This window comes from Scyliorhinus torazame, chromosome 6 (assembly GCF_047496885.1).
Source record: "Scyliorhinus torazame isolate Kashiwa2021f chromosome 6, sScyTor2.1, whole genome shotgun sequence".
NCBI classification, from domain to species: Eukaryota; Metazoa; Chordata; class Chondrichthyes; order Carcharhiniformes; family Scyliorhinidae; genus Scyliorhinus; species Scyliorhinus torazame.
Genome location: NC_092712.1, coordinates 310604154 through 310625275, shown reverse-complemented (window position 1 = coordinate 310625275; position 21122 = coordinate 310604154). Strand labels below are relative to the sequence as shown.

Here is a 21122-nt window from a genome sequence, read left to right as displayed (position 1 = left end):
AAGAAGCTGTTTCTGCGGAGAGAAGGATCAGTAACTAGCAGATACTGTCATGCAAAGTATGGCTTATTCATAATTTAAAGTACAGACGTTGAACAGGGAAGCTGTTGAAAATATAGATTTAAAAGAAAAAGACACAGTCCACAAAATGACCGCTGAGTACCCCCTAGTCGCCACACTCCGGCGCCTGTTCGGGTACACTGAGGGAGAATTCAGAACGTCCAATTCACCTGACTAGCACGTCTTTCGGTACTTGTGGGAGGAAACCGGAGCACCCGGAGGAAACCCACGCACACACAGGGTGAACGTGCAGACTCCACACAGACAGTGACCCAGCGGGGAATCGGACCCGGGTCCCTGGTGCTGTGAAACAACAGTGCTAACCACCGTATCATGGAAGACTGCATTCATTTATAGGACATGCATGATGTGAGTTATGGTTTCTGCTATGTAAATTTAGCAGTCCTATTTTTAAATTGAGCATGAGAAAATGCAGAGGTTTATTTGCTTGTATTTGTTTAATAAGTGCTAACTCAGTTGGTGTGATATTCTAGGGTACTTGAAATGCCAAGCAGTGCCTACTGCCTCGTACACCTTTATCTTCTTACTCATAGTTAATCATAGTCCGTAACTAGCTGACGTGAAGCAGTCTGCTATTTCACATTTGTGTACATCGAGGGTGAGATTGAGTGGCACTTTGGCCGTGGCCGCAAATCCCCATCATGGCCGCAAAATAGCAAAGAGAGGCCAAAAAACGGTCAAACTGTTTTTAATGGTCCCAGGTTTTGGGACCATTGTTGTAGATGTGCCTTAGTTCATTAATGGAGCAATTATTGTTTTTTTTTGGCTATTGTCTGTTACCACTTAACAATCTCCCACAGTGGAAGCAGCTGAAGGGAGTTCTTTTTTTCCCCCCTCCAAAGGATTATTGTTTCATGATCTATTTGGAAATAATTCTACTTTATCTGCGCCTCCTTCAAATTAGTATAAATTAGGTTAACAAATAGTTTTCAACTGTAAAGTGCAGAATCCACGTTTGACAATCTCCCCATGACGCTATTTTTCCCACTAAGTTGTCAGTTTCGCAAGTCTGGTGATGATCTAATTCTGTTCTTGACTGCCAACTATGGAAACCACCGTTTATTAAATCACGTCATTTGGCATCGCGCTCAGAATATTGAGTGCAGAAGCTTGAAATTGGGCTCCCTGCTATCCTGTACTTGATGCCATCCTGTACTTCATGCACCTTTTTATAAGGTAACAATCTCTGTGATCCGGATGATTCGGCTGACCAGTTTGTGAAATGGTTTGATCTAGGCGTTGAAAACTGAGGCTGAAGGAAAGCTGTATTACAGAGTTGCTCAATAATTTGATGCAAACTCGGTGTGTACAAGGATACGGGTTAGAAGCAGGAGAGGTATGAGTTGAGTGAGAAGTACCAAGTGAATGCTCAAGAACTCACCCGAAGAAAATTATTTTCACGTATGCCAGTCCCAAGCATTTGTATCAAGCTAGCAGTAAATCTTCACTGGCTGATGCGACTGCGAATATATTCCTGGGTAAAGGAATATTGGGGAAATCAAATCATCATCTTGTGTGTTGTACTGAGATCTTTCCAACCTATTTGTCTGGTGCAGTATAGTTTATTTTTCCTGTCCTGATAAATACTCTTATTCTTTGTGCTGTTCACCAGCAGAGCCCTACAAATTCGTTCAGTCATTTTCCTCCTCGGTTTCTTGAAATAAATGCTTGGATCTATCCAGTCTGGTTTCCTTCTGGGATCTAACTTGTCCAGTATTGATATCTGCTGAAACCGTACCAGCAGTATGACTTGAAGTTCAAAGTAGTTTGTAACCGTTTTTAGCACCCCGCATGTATAATGTTATAAATAATGTGTTACAGTGCATGACAGGCACCCATTTATATTTCACATGTGAAGATTGGCTTTTCAAATTCTCCCTCTTATCCTCAATGGAAACACTTGGCCATTGTATATGCTCTATAATAAATCATCAATTTAACATGTGTTTTATGCCAAATGTTAGTCCTCGGTCAGGTAGCGGCTTAAAAGTGTGAATATTACCTGTTGGGCCCGCTGTTAGTTAGGACTTTCAATGAGGCAAGGGAGGGGGGGGCTTTACCCCCGACGATGTCCCGGGCACTGATCTCCTTGATCCTGAAGCGGGACAAGGATCCCCTGCAATGTGGGTCTTACAGACCGATTTCCTTGCTAAATGTAGATGCCAAGGTGCTGGCGAAGGTCTTAGCCACGAGGATTGAGGATTGTGTGCCGCAGATCATCCATGAAGACCAGACGGGGTTTGTGAAGGGGAGACAGTTGAACGCGAATGTGCGGAGGCTTTTGAACGTTATCATGATGCCGGCGAGGGAGAGGGAGGCGGAGATAGTGGTGGCGATGGACGCTGAGAAAGCCTTCGATAGGGTAGAGTGGGGGTACCTGTGGGAGGTGCTGAAGAGGTTCAAGTTTGGGGAGGTGTTTGTCAGGTGGGTTAGGCTGTTGTATGAGGTCCCGATGGCGAGTGTGGCCACAAATAGGAGGAGGTCCGAGTACTTTCAGTTGCACCGAGGGACGAGACAGGGGTGTCCCCTCTCCCCCCTGCTCTTCGCACTGGTGATTGAACCCCTGGCTATGGCACTGAGAGAGTCGAGGAACTGGAGGGGGTTGGTGCGGGGTGGGGAGGAGCATAGGGTGTCGCTTTATGCGGACGACCTGCTGCTGTATGTGGTGGACCCGGTGGGAGGAATGCCAGAGGTAATGAGGATCCTTAGGGAATTTGGGGACTTTTCGGGGTACAAGCTCAATATGGAGAAGAGCGAGCTGTTCGTAGTTCAGCTAGGGGACCAGGAGAGGGGGATTGGCGAGCTCCCACTAAAAAGGGCGGCGAGGAGCTTCAGATATTTGGGGGTCCAGGTGGCCAGGAGCTGGGGGGCCCTGCATAGGCTTAACTTTACAAGGCTGGTGGAGCAAATGGAGGAGGAGTTCAAGAGGTGGGACGCGTTGCCGCTGTCCCTGGCGGGTAGGGTGCAGTCAATCAAAATGACGGTGCTCCCAAGGTTTTTGTTCCTGTTCCAGTGCCTCCCCGTGTTTATCCCAAAGGCTTGTTTCAGGCGGGTTAACAGGAGTATAATGGGGTTTGTGTGGGCGCGAGGGACTCCGAGGGTGAGAAGCGTGTTACTGGAGCGGAGTAGAGATAGGGGGGGGGTTGGCCCTGCCCAACCTCTGTGGGTACTACTGGGCCGCCAATGCGACAATGGTGCGCAAGTGGGTGATGGAGGGGGAGGGGGCTGCATGGAAGAGGCTGGAGACGGCGTACTGTGTGGGTACGAGTCTGGGGGCGCTGGCAACGGCGCCGCTGCCGCTCCCTCCAAGGAGGTATACCACGAGCCCAGTGGTGGCGGTGGCCCCCAAAATTTGGGGGCAGTGGAGGCGGCATAGGGGGGAAGTTAGGGCCTCGGTGTGGACCCCATTATGGGGGAACCACCGGTTCGCCCCAGGAAGAACAGGTGGAGGGTTTTCGGGGTGGCACAGGGCAGGGATACGAAAGTTGGGGGACCTGTCTGTGGACGGGAAGTTCGCGAGCTTGGGTGAGCTGGAGGAGAAGTACGGGCTCCCCCCGGGGAACACCTTCAGGTACTTACAGGTAAGGGTGTTTGCCAGACGGCAGGTGGTGGAATTCCCACGGCTACTGCCACACACAGTACAGGACAGGGTGCTCTCGGGGGGGTGGGGGGGGGGGGGGGGGGGGGTGGGATCTCGGAAACTTACCAGGTGATGCAGGAGGAGGAGGAGGCCTCGGTGGTGGGGTTGAAAGGTAAGTGGGAGGAGGAGTTGGGAGAGGAGATCGAAGAGGGGACGTGGGCAGATGCCCTAGGGAGGGTGAACTCTTCCTCTTCGTGCGCGAGGGTCAGCCTCATACAGTTTAAGGTGCTGCACAGGGCACACATGACCGGGACAAGGATGAGCAGGTTCTTTGGGGGTGAGGACAGGTGTTAGGTGCTCAGGGAGCCCAGCAAATCACACCCATATGTTCTGGGCATCCCCAGCGCTGGAGGAATTTTGGAAGGTCGTAGCGAGGACGGTGTCGAGGGTGGTAGGATCCAGGGTCAAACTGGGCTGGGGGCTCGCAATATTTGGGGTGGCAGAGGAGCCGGGAGTGCAGGAGGCGAAAGAGGCTGGAATTGTGGCCTTTGCGTCCCTGGTAGCCCGGCGAAGGATTCTCCTTCAGTGGAAAGATACGAGGCCCCCAAGCGTGGAATCCTGGATCAGCGATATGGCAGGGTTTATTAAATTGGAGAGGGTGAAATCCGCCTTGAGAGGGTCGGTACAAGGGTTCTTTAGGCGGTGGCAACCGTTCTTAGACTTCCTGGCAGAACGGTAGACATTGGTCAATGGCAGCAGCGGTGGGGGAGGGGGGTTTACTTTATTTTTGTTTATGTTATTTACACTGGAAGGGTCTGAGGGGGTGTATACACCTGTTGTGTTAAGTCGGGGTATTAATGTTAATTTATTATTTAGGCATGGGGGAGGGGTTTGGGGGGTTGCTTTTTTTAGATTGTATTTTGTACTTAACCCTTTTGGGTTCTTTTTTCTTTCTCATTTTGTTATTGATATTTTATGAAAACCTTTAATAAAAATTATTTTTAAAAACAAACGTGTGAATATTTGTGTCAATTTCGCATCATTTCTGTCAGTAATGAGTGAAGCACGGCATGCTGCTTCGTTCATTACTAACCACATGGAAACTGAAACACTTTTTCTTTTAGCAGGGTTTATACGCAGACAGCAAGTGGCACAAGGTCATGTAGCTCGGCTGGTGACTTTTGACCCATGCAGGATACAAGCTTTTACACGTAATGCTGTGAGTTGACTTTTTCTTTGGCATGCCAATGCTGCTTGGGCGGTGGGACCGGGAGTGCAAATATCTGATTAAACCAGCAAGTCGCCCTCCTTTTTTATGGTGCGAGTGTATAAGCATGTGAAATCTTCATGGGGTCTTGCGATGTACGATGATGAATGCGCACTTCACATGGGTCGACTATAAAACTTACTCTGCAATGTGACCTTCCTAATGTGCTTCGGTTTGGCGGGACTGAGCTATCTAACCCTTGAGAAAAGTACTCATGAGCGCAGGTCTGTCCCTGGCGGTGCTGTTGGGGACAATGTAACGTAATGGTTGGGGATTATCACTTGAACTTGCTCTTTAAGAGATATTTTCCAACCCATCACTGCTGCTCTCCCCCACCCCATGCCAATATGTGAAACACGATTTCTAACACAATTATTCAAAATAGTCTGACTAATTGGTATTTTGGAAGACTAGTAATGGAGTCACACACTTTCTCCTCCCCCCCCCCCCCCCCCCCCCCTATATTTGCTCAGTGCTGCTTTCTTGCAAACATGGTTCATTGGTAGGATTTTCCCCCCTCTGAAATGTATAATCAAGGCCTAACATAGGAATTGGATTGGGTACCATTAGTCCCTTGAGTCTGTTCTGCCATTGAATGAGGTAATGACCGAGCTGCAGACAAAGCTTCTGTAGACAACCCTTACTTAGCCCTACATTGCTTAATATCTTTAATTTACAGCAATCGTTCATTTATAAGGATCTTAGCAATCTCCGATGTAAAATGAACAATTGATCCCGCACTGATTGACATGTGCAGAAGAGAATTTCAAACTTTGAACAAATTAGTAGGGCCGTTTCTCGACTTGACTCCTGGGTCTAAATTTTGTAAGTGTGCCCTTTAGCCCTCTGCTTCCTGACCAGCGGATACGGTTTCTGTCCACCTACCCTGTCTGTTCTCCGGAGTATCTCGATCACAGCACCTAAACGATTAAACAGAATCCAGTGCAAGTGAATTTTTGAAACCCTTTACGGCCACCTTTTCAAAAAAATAAATTTAGAGAACCCAATTATTTTTTTTTTTTACAATTAAAGGGCAAATTAGTGTGGCCAATCCACCTAACCTGCACACCTTTTGGGTTGTGAGGGTGGAACCCACGCAGTCACGGGGAGGATGTGCAAATTCCAAACGGACAGTGACCCGGGGCCAGGATTGAACATGGAACCTCAGCGCTGTAGGCAGCAGTGCTAGCCACTGCGCCACTGTGCTGCCCTTACACCCATCTTCAATCCTCCTGTGTATCAGCTCATTATCACGGCTTCAATGCTCTGCAAAGGGCATTTCTTCCAATTTCACAGGTTCAAAATTGATTTAAAATTTAAGTCCATATTTAAAATGATCATTGCCGAGTCATGCAATTGATTCTGTCTCTTTGAGTACCTTTAATATGGCTTCAGCATGAGTTAAAAATTGCATGTTCTTACAAACACTGACTAATGCCGTGAATGATGGTTGGACGGCATAGTACTTTCATTTTCATACTTATTGATAGAGTATATGGCGTTAGTTCCGTATTTTCTTTTGCTCCCTGGTTGCTAAGTTTTATAAATTTTTTTTAATTTTTCGAATTAAGGGGCAATTTAGCGTGGCCAATCCGCCCACCCTGCACACCTTTGGGATGTGGTGGTGAGACCCATGAAGGCACGGGGAGAATGCTCGGAACCCGGGGCCCTCGGTGCTGTGAGGCAGCAGTGCTAACCACTGGTTGCTATATTGATCTCCAATTGTGTACATGAAATGTTATGTTTGATACATGGAGATTGGCAGGAAATGTAGGTGTTGAAGAGGCACAATACCAATGTGACTTCCACAGGAAGTTCCAGTCCTTTGCCATTTGTGTTTTCTATCGTCCCCACCCCCAAGCCAATTTTCTCTCCTTAATATGGTGAGTTGCTACTTTAAGAAATAATAATGGGCTGGATTTAACAGTGGTAATAAGGGTCTTGGCTGCTGGCTGGAGAGCCAATGAGAGCACTTTGTTGAGGAAGGTCCATCGCTTGGAGTGTCAGACGGGCACAGTGGCAGGCCTTCTCCGGGATCAAGGGCCTTGTGGCTGTAAGTCCCACCCACTGACATCTACCAGCCAATCCAAAGCGGGCAGCTCTATTGAACGGGAGCAACATCAGGGAGGCAATGGCTGCTGCCAGTCTCGCACCAACCCAAGGCCTAGTATCGGTGTTGGTTCCTAGGACACGGGCGCATGACGGCAGGAGGGGTTTGGGGTCACGGGTGGGGGTCACTGGGGAGGTATGAAGAGGGGCCTCAGTAGCCAGAGCAGGGTACACCCGTGGGGCCCCATTTCTCAATGCTGGACTCTTCGATCAGGCACTGAATGCCTTTGATTGAGGACCACCCCATCGCAAGCAGCTGGATTTCCTTTGCTCCCTGCATTGCTGTCATCAGGTTAATACCAGCAGCAGCAGGATGAGGCCTTTATGTGGGTAACAATTGCTTCCTAAGGGTCTTGTTTGTTGTCCATGGAGAGCCATCCATGGGCCTTGCCAGTATGAACTTCATTGGTTTATGTGAGAGAAAGCAGCCGGGGTCCTCTGTCACCTCTTTCCTGCCTGATTGAATGGCTGCACCACCAAACCTGCCATGGAGGAGGGCGGTAAACTCAGCCCCTGGCCTTTGCTTTGAGCTCTAGAAGAGGAATTGTCTGTATACATAGTTTGGAAGCTGGTAAACAAGACTATTTGGCAGATGAACCCCTTCACTGCCTGTTGGAGTTTTTCTTTTTTTTTTAACATGGCGTCAGAACACCTGAAACACGCGGTAGCATTGTGGATAGCACAATTGCTTCACAGCTCCAGGGTCCCAGGTTCGATTCCGGCTTGGGTCACTGCATGTGCGGAGACTGCACATCCTCCCCGTGTGTGCGTGGGTTTCCTCCGGGCGCTCCGGTTTCCTCCCACAGTCCAAAGATGTGCAGGTTAGGTAGATTGGCCATGCTAAAATTGCCCCTTAAGTGTCCAAAATTGCCCTTAGTGTTGGGTGGGGTTATGGGGATAGGGGGGAGATGTTGCCCTTGGGTAGGGTGCTCTTTCCGAGAGCCGGTGCAGACTCGATGGGCCGAATGGCCTCCTTCTGCACTGTAAATTCTATAAGAAGTGAAATTGGTACAAATACTCGAGTAAGCTCCTCCCTCACTTCAATGAAGGAAAACAAGATGGCCCGTACGTGTAAAACAAAGACATTTTCAGGAAAATGTCTGCATGAAGCAGACTTATGACTCATTGCAGAAGATGGCAAGAATTATGATCAGGGAGGAGGGAGTATTGTCTGGGTGCAAGGGTATTACATAGGAGAAGAGCATCTTCAAGACCTCTGCTACTGCGTGTGATTTAATTACTGGCAGACTAACCAAAAGTGGTTGCACACCCTCGAGCAGGAAGGCACAGGGATTAAGAAGCTTGGAAAGGTGCAAACGTTTGAGGGGAACCAAAATTAACTGATTCAAAGTATTTGGTGTGTTACGATCCCAGTTGATCCTGTGACTGCAAAGGAAGATTCCAGAATGGAACTCTGTGTCAAAAGAGCAGCGGCGGAATTCACCGTCGGCGGGTTCCTCCGGTCCGCCGGCAGCGCACCCACGCCCGCGGGTTCCATGACGGCGCGGGGTGACCACAATGCGAAACCCCCATTGGCTGACTGTGGAAACGGAGAATCCCGCTGCCGATGGCGGTGCACCGTGCCAGAAAACGCGGCTGGCGGATCAGAAAATCCCACTCATAACTTTTTTTTTAGTAAACATCATAGAACATATAACATACAGTGCAGAAGGAGGCCATTCGGCCCGTCGTGTCTGCACTGACCCACTTAAGCCCTCACTTCCACCCTATCCTCGTAACCCAATTACCCCTCCTAAACGTTTTGGTCACTAAGGGCAATTTATCATGGCCAATCCACCTAACCTGCACGTCTTTGGACTGTGGGAGGAAACTGGAGCACACAAGGGGAGAACGTGCAGACTCCGCACAGGCAGTGGCCCAGCAGGGAATCGAACCTGGGACCCTGGCACTGTGAAGCCACATGCTATCAACTTGTGCTACCGTGCTGTCCACGTGATGAAAAGTCATTGGACTGCCAATTAGTTTTAACAACAAAAAAAAACATTTATTAAGCATGAAAAAATTGGATTCTGATACTTTTTTTGTAACAATTACGCACATATTTTAGATTAAAACTGATTACAGTTACAATAGTCTCATTAACACAAGACCCTTTTAAGCATACAAGATGATTGTGGTCAAATACACACACTCTGCTCTGAACCCAAGGTTAATGTCTGTGGATTTCTTCTCCGAATCTCTCTCTCTCTTCCCCACCCCCCCCCCCCCCACCCCCAAAGATGATGATCACATGAAAGTTTCCAAGCTGTGTTATCAAAAACACGCATTGAAGCCTTTGTTGAGAATAATAAGGGGCAACGTGGTAGCACAGTGGTTAGCACAGCTGCTTCACAGCTCCAGGGTCCCAGGTTTGATTCCCGGCTTGGGTCACTGTCTGTGAAGAGTCTGCACATCCTCCCCGTGTCTGCGTGGGTTTCCTCCGGGTGCTCCGGTTTCCTCCCACAGTCCAAAGATGTGCAGGTTAGTTGGATTGGCCATGCTAAATTGCCCTTAGTGTCCAAATATAAAAAGGTGGGGTGGGGTTACTGGGTTACGGGGATAGGGTGGAGGTGTGAGCTTGGGTAGGGTGTTTTTCCAAGGGCCCGTGCAGTCCCGATGTGCCGAATGGTCTCCTTCTGCACTGTAAATTCTACAATGCTTTCCGTTAGTGGTTTGGATTCTGAAATCCAGTCCAGATTTTTCAAATGGCACTTTTAAGCAAACTTTGCGCACCACTTTTCACAGTGAATCCAGTCCAGGATTTTACACTGACCACTTATAGGATTTCTTTATCTTGAGTGTTGTGCAAACTGCTCACAGTTGCTTTAACTCTTGATTCTTTGTCTACTCTTCTTTGACTTCTTCTGAATAAAATTTTGGTCTCTGTTCTCTTAACTTCAGTCATTCTAGGGCATTCTTTCTGTTACAATCCCTTAGAATCCCTTCAGTGCAGAAGGAGACCATTCGGGCCATCGAGTCTGCACCAACCCTCTGAAAGAGCACCCTATCCAGGCCCACTCCCCTGCCCTATCCCTGTACCCCACCTAATGTGGACATCTTTGGACTGTGAGAGGAAACCGGAGCACCCGGAGGAAACCCACGCAGACACTGGGAGAATGTGCAAACTCCACGCAGTCACCCAAGGCCAGAATCAAACCTGGTTCCCTGGTGCTGTGAGGCAGCAGGGCTAACCACTGTGCCACCGTGCTGCCCCCTTGTTATTTGGACTATATTTTCTTTGGGAAACGTGCATCTTTCCAGCCCCCTTGTCCTGTCCAGCTTCTCCTGGTAGAGTTCAGAGATGTTCACTCCCCTGGGTCCTGGCTCCAACAGCAACATATCGTGCTAAAACTAAAACTTAAAAAGATTTTCTACCCTTAATAGGGCCTCCATTGCTAAGCTAATGACTGCCACTACTCTGTATTCTTCACACTGTCGCCCTCTAAGCACAATGGAAACACATTTGCAACCCCCACACATAGATTCATGCTAAAAAAAGGAATTCTTTTTTTTTAGAAAATATTCTATTGAAATATTTGTAATTTTCACAGTTTTACACATTAACATCTCTTAAACAACCGCGTGGGCCGACACACCGCCATGCCTCCTATTCCCCCCCCCTTACTGCTGACGTCAGTTTTGTTTGAAGAAGTTGATGATCGACTGCCACCTCTGGGCTGAGTTGATCCTCTCAAGGCGAACCTGATTTTTTTCCAGGCTGAGGAACCCTGTCATATCGCTGACCCACACTCCTGCCTTCGGGGCTCCGAGTCCCTCCATCCCAGCAAAATCCGTCTCCGGGCCACCAGGGAGGAGAAGGCCAGGACATTGGCCTCCCCCTCCCCCCCCTCCCCTTGGCCCCCAGATCATCCGATACCCCAAATATTGCTAATTCTGGACTCTGAATTACCCTCCCTTCCAGGACTTCTGACATAACGTCCGCAAATCCCTGCCAGAATCCCCGCAACTTCCGACATGCCCAGAACATCTCTCTCTCTCTCTCCTGAAAGAATCTGCTCATCCGGGCTACCGTCATGTGGGCCACTTTGAACTGGATCTGGCACAGGACGAGGATGAATTGACTAGAAGAAGGATTTCTAACTATAGGTTTTACTCTTCCAGGCACAGAATCATTAAACTAAACCCATGTAAAACTATACCTTATTTCTAACGTTTACCAATACAAATATAAATCCCTTAAAACTACCTTTGTTTTCCTAACAGGTAGACAGTGGAGTTTTGGTTCAACTGCTGAGGAGGGAAGATAAAAATGAAAGATCCATTTGAATAATTTTGTGGTACATAATTATCTGCAGAGGGATATAGATAGGTTAAGTGAGTGGGTACAAATTTGGCAGGCGGAATATCATAGAATGATAGATTTACAGTGCATAATGAGACCATTCGGCCCATCGAGTCTTCACTGGTCCTCGGAAAGAGCACCCTACTTAAGTCCACACCTCCACCCTATCCCTGTAACCCAGTAACTCCACCTAACCTTTTTGGGATGCTAAGGGGCAATTTAGCGCGGCCAATCCACCTAACCTGCACAACTTTGGACTGTGGGAGGAAACCCACGCAGACACGGGGAGAAAACGTGCAGACTCCACACAGACAGTGGCCCAAGCCGGGAATCGAACCTGGGACCCTGGAGCTGTGAAGCAACAGTGCTGACCACTGTGCTACCTACCGTGCATATACGGTGAATATAATGTGGGAACATTTGTAGTTATCCAATTTGGTAGGAAGAATGAAGGAGCTGAATATTATTTAAATGGAGAGAGATTGCAGAAAACTGCAGCATAAGAGGGATTTGGGGGTTTGTGTCCATAAACCATAAAAAGCTAGCATGCAAGTTCAACACATGATTATAATGATCTTTATTGTCACAAGTAGGCTTACAGTAACACTGCAATGAAGTTACTGTGAAAATCCCCTAGTCACCACATTCCGCGCCTGTTCGGGTACACCGAGGGAGAATTCAGAATGTCCAAAATATCTAACAAGCACGTCTTTCGGGATTTGTGGGAGGAAACCGGAGCGTCCGGAGGAAACCCACGCAGACACTGGGAGAACGTGCAGACCCCTCACAGACAGTGACCCAGCCGGGAATCGAACCTAGGACCCTGGCGCTGTGAAGCCACAGTGGTAACCACTGTGCTACCTGCTGCCCTTGGTAATTGGGAAGGCAATTGGAATGTTGGCCTTTATTTCGAAGAAAATGGAGTATAAAAATAGGGAAGTCTTGCTAAAACTATACAAGGCACTAGTTAGACCACACCTGGAACACTGTGAACAGTTTTGGTCCCCTTATCTAAGGAAAGATATGGCAGCATTGGAGGCAGTCCAGAGAAGGTCCACTAGGTTGGTCCCGGGCATGGAGGGATTTCCTTGTGAGGAGAGGTTGAGAAGGTTGTGCCTATACTTATTGGAGTTTAGAAGAAGGAGAGATGACCTTATTGCAGCATAGAGGATTCTCAGGGGGCTTGAGAGGGTAGAGCCTGAGAGGTTATTTCCCCTTGTGAGAGTCTAGGACAGGCATCTTCAAAGTCGGGGTCGTGACCCGCGGGTGGGTCGCGGGAGGGTTGCGGAGCCCGTCCGTCGCGGCGTTCCTGATTGCGCAGATTCGCGCGCAACAGCCGGATTTTAACAATGCCGGTTCCGAATGGCCTGCAAAATGACGGTCGCGACCATATAAAAAAAATGCGGGCGCACTGCGCATGTGTGCCAGCTCATCGGTGCGCATGCGCAGAACCGCGTGGGCTTGAACTCCAATAAGGAAAACTGACCAGGATTTCACCCAAAATGTGAAGGTACTTTTTTTCTAATCCACTTATTTAAAAAAAAAAATTTAGAGTATCCAATTCATTTTTTCCAATGAAGGGGCAATTTAGTGTGGCCAATCACCTCGAGCTTTGGGTTGTGGGGGCGAAACCCACACAGACACAGGGAGATTCTAATTCTCTTATGAATTTCTTTTCTATTTCTGATCCCAAAACCGACTGAGCCAAATCCTGTGTTACACTGAAATGACATTGATTATACCAACACATTCGGCCAACCAGCCCATGTCCACATTTTTGCTTCATTCGGAACACAATTGAGCATAAGGCACTATTCATACAGGAGGGAAAAGAAGTGGAGAAACAAAAGAACGTTCTGGCCAGCCAACCAGCCCACACCTCGGAATTGAATGAAGTGCAAATTGATACAGGAACAAATACTTTATCCCTCATGTCTTTCAAAATATGAAGCAGCTCCTGGTCTGGCCAGGTGGACAGAACAGCAGCAAATGGAATACAACCCTGGGAAGTGTGAGGTGAGGCATTTGGGGAGGTCGAACAAGACAAAGAATTACACAATAAATGGGAGGATACTGAGAAGTGTAGAGGAAGGGGAGGGACCTTGGAGTGAATTGCCACAGATCCCTGAAGGTAGCAGGACAGGTTGCTAAGGTGGTTAAGAAGACATCTGGAACCCTTCCACTTATTAGCCAAGGTAGGTTTGTGCAATCGGAGGAGCGGGAGAAGTTTTTTAAAAAATTCGATGTAATTTTCCTGCCTGAAGGGAGGCAGAGAGCAGGTCATGCCCCCCCCCCCCCCGAATGTCAACATCACGTGCTTTTGGCGCGATTGCGATTCCTCCAATTTGTCAGCAGCAAACAAGGTAAGAGAAAATGGTGGGCTGCGAAGGTCGGCCGGCGTGGGTCGCGAAGGTCGTCCGGTGTGGGTCGCGAAGGTCGGCCGGTTGGTAAAAGTGGGTCCCCGGAAAAAAAAGTTTGAAAAACACTGCTCTAGGACCAGAGGACACAATCTGCGTATGGGGTCGCCCACTTAAGACCGAGGTGAAGAAAAATGTATTCTCTTGAGAGTAGTGAATCTGTGGGATTCTTTACAGCAGAGAGGGCTGTAGAGGTTGGATCGTTAAGTATGTTCAATGTTGAGTTAGACAGAATTTTAATCCGTTTAATTGGGTTATGGAGATAAGGCACGGAAAGTGGAGTTGATGATTATCACATCAGCCATGATCTCATTTGAATGGCAGAGCAGATTGGATGGGCTGAATGGGTTACTTCTGTTCCCAAGTCGTCTGGTCTTATGAACACACTGGTTGATATTATTTCTTCCCTGTATGCCTTGTGGAACTTTTTCCAAGTCTTTTGGATACTGAACCTCCCGAGGTTCTCCAAATGGACCCGACATTATGTTTGAGAGAGATGTTAATAAGCGAAATAGTTAAAGCAGTCTGTCGGTTCCCAACAGAATCGATGGATAAAATGTAGTGCTGTGCAAAAATCGGTTGGGTGCGAAGAAAGAAACCTTCCAAAGGTGAAACCAAGATCAAAGTCACGTGCTCTCAAACATAAATTGCTCCAAAGCCATGATTTTGTGAGGGCCACGAAGAATCCAGCACGAGTTGAAGGATAGAAAGAAATAACATTTATTTACAATAACACATATATATACAACAGCAGCAGCAACTCCTTTGCTGCTCACTCCTCTCTAGCTGGTTCCAAACTGGCCAGCTTTATTTATGCAGGGATCTGCTAATGATTTCTCCGCCCCCCTCGTTGGGGAAGCTCATACTCCCAAAGGATTGATGAGATTGCCATTAGCCCCAGCCAGTGGTAAGCAGGCAGGTTATAACACATGAAATCCAACGTGGTGAGCCAATTAAGCATTCAGTATGGAAATGTTTGGTTGGAGAGGCCGTATGTTGTAAATATTAATTGGAAGGCATCTTAGAAAATGTTTGCATATCCAGCTGAGCTGTGAGGGAAAAATCTGAAGAATGCGAAGATTGGCCTAAAGGGCGTTGATAGTTGGTGAAGAAGAGCTGTGGCCAGTCAACTTATTGCCTATTGACCCCAATAGAATTTAAAGTTGACATTGCTACTGACGTTAATGTGGCTCCTGATTCGAATTTAGATGTTAAGAAGAAATAAAAAGCTTGTGCACAACCAGGGTGTGACTCTCATTAGTCCAAGGCACAACTTGCAATTGAAGCCCTTGACTTAACCTCCGAAGTTGGCAAGAAATAAGATGAACGTTGTTTGGCACCGTTTCAAAGATTGGAGAAAATGGAACCAAGTAAACTTCGGAATTCTCCCAACTCTGCAATATATATTTGTACTGCTGAGTGAAGTGGAGAGGGCAGGCGATCCATGAGAATGATGACCCAAAATAATGCTTCCACGTTTGAATCAAACTCCTCAACTGTCCATGTATGTCGTGGAATTGATCTAATATCTGCTGTTGATCAAATGTCTGGACGTAAGTTGGGTGAATAGAATTTTCTCTCAATCATCGAGTAATCATAGAATTTACAGTGCAGAAGGATGCCATTTGGCCCATCGAGTCTGCACCAGCCCTTGGAAAGAGCACCCTACCTAAGCCCACACCTCCACCCCTTCCTCGGAACCCAGTAACCCCACCTAATCTTTTTATTTTTTGGACACAAAGGGCAATTATATCACGGCCAATCCATTTAACCTGCACATCTTTGGACTGTGGGAGGGAACCGGAGCACCCGGAGGTAACGCACACAGACACGGGGAGAACGTGCAGACTCCGCACAGACAGTGACGCAAGCTGGGAATAGAACCTGGGACACTGGAGCTGTGAAGCAACTGTGCCAACCAATGTGCTACCGTGCCGCCGCTCAACAATTGGGACGTTGAGTTGGCAAGTGATGCTGACAAAAGGGCAAGCAGCACATTCCAGTGGTTTGGCCTGCCCCTGGGTTTGATGGTCAAATGGAAGACCCTCAAAAGACTTGTGGTTTCAAGAAAAGTTACTCCTCGGGGATTTATTTTATACATTCATTCATGGGATGTGGGCATCGCTGGCTGGACTAGCAATAACTTCCCATCCCTAATTGTCCTTGAGCTGAGTGGCTGGCTAGGCCATTTCGGACGTCAGTTAAGCGTCAACCACACCGCTGTGTGTCGTGTCACATGAATGCACTCAGTCTTTTTCCCAGGGTTGGGGAATCGAGAACTAGAGGGCGTAGGTTTCAGTTAAGAGGGAAAAGAATTAATGGGAACCTGAGGAGCAATGTTTTTACCCAGAGGGCGGTTCGTATGTGGAATGAGCTGCCGGAGGAAGTGATTGAGGCAGGGACATTGACAACATTTGAAAGGCATTTGGACGGATAATAATAATCGCTTATTGTCACAAGTAGGCTTCAAAGAAGTTACTGTGAAAAGCCCCTAGTGGCCACATTCCGGTGCCTTTTTGGGGAGGCCGGTACGGGAACTGAACCCATGTTGCTGGCCTTGTTCTGCATTACAAGCCAGCAGTTTAGCCCAGTGGTTGGGGCTGGTTTAGCTCACTGGGCTAAATTGCTGGCTTTTAAAGCAGACCAAGGCAGGCCAGCAGCACGGGTTCAATTCCCGTACCAGCCTCCCCGAACAGGAGCCAGAATGCAGCGACTAGGGGCTTTTCACAGTAACTTCATTGAAGCCTACTCGTGACTATAAGCGATTTTCATTTCATTTTTCATTTCACTGTGCTAAACCAGCACCTACATTAGAACATTACAGCGGCCCTCAATGTTGCACCGGCCTGTGAAACCAATCTAAAGCCCATCTACACTATCACATTATCATCCATATGTTTACCCAATGACCATTTAAATGCCCTTAATGTTGCCGAGTCCACTACTGTTGCAGGCAGGGCATTCCACGCCCTTACTACTCTCTGAGTAAAGAACCTACCTCTGACGCCTGTCCTACATCTATCTCCCCCCAACCCAAAGCTATGTCCCCTCGTGTCAGCCTCAGCCATCGCCACTCGAGGAAAAAGACTCTCACCGTCCACCCCATCCAATCCTCCGATCATCCTGCCTGCCTCCACCAAGTCACCTCTCAACCTTCCTCTCTCCAACGAAAACAGCCCCAGGTCTCCCCCCCCCCCCCCCCCATAAGATCCTCCCTCCATACCAGGCAACATGATAGATAGGAAAGGTTAGGGGGATATGGGCCAAATGCAGGCAAATGGAGTTAGCTTAGGTGGACCTTTTGGTTTGCATGGACCAGTTTGGGCCGAAGGGCCTGTCTCCGTGCCGTAGATTTTATGTAAATCAGGCCAGATAAAGATGGTGGATTTCCTTCTCTAAAAGACATGCAGGTGTGAACCAGATGGGGTTTTACCACAATCGACAATGTTTGCATGGTGCAAGGTACATCATTCGACTTTTAATTCCAGATTTTTATTGAATTCAAATCTCACCATCTGCTGTGGCGGGATTTGAACCCCAGTTGCCATTACCCTGGACCCCCTGGATTGGTAATCCAGCGACAAAACCACTGTGCTATTGCCAAGAGATTGATACATTCTGTACTCCTTGAGATGAGGGATCTTGGGTGAATTACATATTCACTAGAAAAGAATCTTAAATATGGAGAGGTAGGAATGAGCCTGCCCATGTCTATCCTGATTGAGAAAATAACCAGGGTGATTTCATGTGGGCTTGGTGATTCCTCCTGTAAGGTTTGCGAAAGGCACAAAAGTCCTATAATTACTTTGCAGTGATACATGCCTGGAAATTGCAGCCAACCTGTTTAATTGGAGAAGGCGTTATTACTCCCTTGTCATGCTCCGGGGTATATTGAAATTGCAATATTGTCATGAACAACTGTGCCTGATGCAACTGAAATTGTGTAATTTACATTTGTTTACGTGTACGCATTGCGGTACACGTAAAATTTGAAAGTGGACCAAAACTGTGGGAGCTCTATTGTTTTTTTGTTTTTTAATTTTTATTCAAGGTTTTCATAAAATATCAATAACAAAATGAGAAAGAAAAAAGAACCCAACAGGGTTAAGTACAAAACACAATCTAAAAAAGCAACCCCCCCCCGTACATAAATAATAAATTAACATTAACACCCCGACTTAAGACAACAGATGTATACACGCCCTCAGACCCTTCCAGTGTAAATAACATAAACAAAAATAAAGTAATCCCCCCCCCCCCCCCCCCACCCCCGAGCTGCTGCTGCCATTGACCAATGTCTAGCGTTCTGCCAGAAAGTCTAAGAACGGTGCCACCGCCTAAAGAACCCTTGTACTGACCCTCTCAAGGCGAATTTCACCCTCTCCAATTTAATGAACCCTGCCATATCGCTGATCCAGGATTCCACGCTTGGGGGCCTCGTATCTTTCCACTGAAGGAGAATCCTTCGCCGGGCTACCAGGGACGCAAAGGCCAGAATTCCGGCCTCTTTCACCTCCTGCACTCCCGGCTCCTCTGCCACCCCAAATATTGCGAGCCCCCAGCCCGGTTTGACCCTGGATCCTACCACCCTCGACACCGTCCTCGCTACGCCCTTCCAAAATTCCTCCAGCGCTGGGCATGTCCAGAACATATGGGTGTGATTTGCTGGGCTCCCTAAGCACCTAACACACTTGTCCTCACCCCCAAAGAACCTGCTCATCCTTGTCCCGGTCATGTGTGCCCTGTGCAGCACCTTAAACTGTATGAGGCTGAGCCTCGCGCATGAAGAGGAAGAGTTCATCCTCCCTAGGGCATCTGCCCACGTCCCCTCTTCGATCTCCTCTCCTAACTCCTCCTCCCACTTACCTTTCAACTCCACCACCGAGGCCTCCTCCTCCTCCTCCTGCATCACCTGGTAAGTTTCCGAGATCTTCCCCACTCCCACCTACCCCCCCGAGAGCACCCTGTCCTGTACTGTGTGTGGCAGTAGCCGTGGGAATTCCACCAACTGCCGTCTGGCAAACGCCCTTACCTGTAAGTACCTGAAGGTGTTCCCGGGGGGAGCCCGTACTTCTCCTCCAGCTGACCCAAGCTCGTGAACTTCCCGTCCACAAACATGTCCCCCAACCTTCGTCTGCCCGCCCTGTGCCACCCCGAAAACCCTCCACCTGTTCTTCCTGGGGCGAACCGGTGGTTCCCCCGTAATGGGGTCCACGCCGAGGCCCTAAGTTCCCCCCTATGCCGCCTCCACTGCCCCCAAATTTTGAGGGTCGCCACCACCACCGGGCTCGTGGTATACCTCCTTGGAGGGAGCGGCAGCGGTGCCGTTGCCAGCGCCCCCAGACTCGTACCCACACAGGACGCCGTCTCCAGCCTCTTCCATGCAGCCCCCTCCCCCTCCATCTCCCACTTGCACACCATTGTCGCATTGGCGGCCCAGTAGTACCCACAGAGGTTGGGCAGCGCCAGCCCCCCCCATCTCTACTCCGCTCCAGGAACACCCTTCTCACCCTCGGAGCCCCTAGCGCCCACACAAACCCCATTATACTCCTGTTAACCCGCCTGAAAAAAGCCTTCGGGATAAACACGGGGAGGCACTGGAACAGGAACAAAAACCTTGGGAGCACCGTCATTTTGATTGACTGCACCCTACCCGCCAGGGACAGCGGCAACGCGTCCCACCTCTTGAACTCCTCCTCCATTTGCTCCACCAGCCTTGTAAAGCTAAGCCTATGGAGGGCCCCCCAGCTCCTGGCCACCTGGACACCCAAATACCTGAAACTCCTCTCCGCCCTTTTTAGTGGGAGCTCACCAATCCCCTCTCCTGGTCCCCTAGCTGAACTACGAACAGCTCGCTCTTCCCCATATTGAGCTTGTACCCCGAAAAGTCCCCGAATTCCCTAAGCATCCTCATTACCTCTGGCATTCCTCCCACCGGGTCCGCCACATACAGCAGCAGGTCGTCCGCATAAAGCGACACCCTATGCTCCTCCCCACCCCGCACCAACCCCCTCCAGTTCCTCGACTCTCTCAGTGCCATAGCCAGGGGTTCAATCACCAGTGCGAAGAGCAGGGGGTACAGGGGACACCCCTGTCTCGTCCTTCGGTGCAACCGAAAGTACTCGGACCTCCTCCTATTGCCATCGGGACCTCGTACAACAGCCTAACCCACCTGACAAACCCCTCCCCAAACCCGAACCTCTTCAGCACCTCCCACAGGTACCCCCACTCTATCCTATCGAAGGCTTTCTCAGCGTCCATCGCCACCACTATCTCCGCCTCCCTCGCCGGCATCATGATAACGTTCAAAAGCCTCCACACATTCGCGTTCAACTGTCTCCCCTTCACAAACCCCGTCTGGTCTTCATGGATGATCTGTGGCACACAATCCTCAATCCTCGTGGCTAAAACCTTCGCCAGCACCTTGGCATCTACATTTAGCAAGGAAATCGGTCTGTAAGACCCACATTGCAGGGGATCCTTGTCCCGCTTCAGGATCAAGGAGACCAGTGCCCGGGACATCGTCGGGGTAAAGCCCCCCCCTCCCTTGCCTCATTAAAGGTCCTGACTAGCAACTGGCCCAACAGGTCCATATATTTTTGTAGAACTCGACCAGGAAACTGTCCGGCCCCGGTACCTTCCCCACCTGCATGCTTCCTATCCCTTTGATCAGCTCCTCCAGCCCAATCGGAGCCCCCAGTCCCGCCACCAGTCCCCCTTCCACCTTTGGAAACCTCAATTGGTCCAGGAAACGGCCCATCCCTCCCTCCTCCCGTGGGGGCTCGGATCGGTACAATTTCTCGTAGAAGTCCCTGAAGACCCCATTGATGCCAGCCCCACTCCGCACCACACTCCCTCCCCTGTCCTTAACTCCCCCGATCTCCCTAGCTGCATCCCGCTTCCGAAGCTGATGCGCCAGCATCCGGCTTGCCTTTTCCCCATACTCGTAGACCGCCCCCTGGGCCTTCCTCCACTGCACCTCCGCCTTCCTGGTGGTCACCAGGTCGAATTCGGCCTGGAGGCTGCGCCTCTTCCTCAACAATCCTTCCTCAGGTTCTTCCGCATACCTCCTGTCTACCCTCACCATCTCCCCCACCAGCCTCTCCCTCTCCCCCCACTCCCTCCGCTCCTTGTGGGCCCTAATGGAGATCAGCTCTCCCCTCACCACCGCCTTCAGTTTCTCCCATACCATCCCCACTCGGACCTCCCCGTTGTCGTTGGTCTCCAAGTACCTCTCTATACTTCCTCGGACCCGCTCGCTCACCTCCTCGTCCGCCAACAGCCCCACCTTCAAGCGCCACAGCGGGCGCTGGTCCCTCTCCTCCCCCATCTCCAAGTCCACCCAATGCGGTGCGTGGTCCGAAATGG

At 49.2% G+C, this 21122-nt stretch overlaps 1 protein-coding gene across 2 annotated transcripts in view; it reads left to right on the top strand.

Moving 5' to 3' along the window:
• trak1a (trafficking protein, kinesin binding 1a) overlaps window positions 1-21122 on the top strand; it is a 266087-nt gene that overhangs the window by 79370 nt on the left and 165595 nt on the right. The window contains exon 2 of one of the 2 annotated variants that reach the window (XM_072510051.1): window positions 4786-4877. In XM_072510051.1, the coding sequence (XP_072366152.1) occupies window positions 4873-4877 (5 nt within the window). In that variant the 5' untranslated portion in view covers window positions 4786-4872. Of the gene's footprint in view, window positions 1-4782; window positions 4878-21122 lie in introns of both variants that reach the window. The other variant, XM_072510052.1, reaches the window with a different exon arrangement.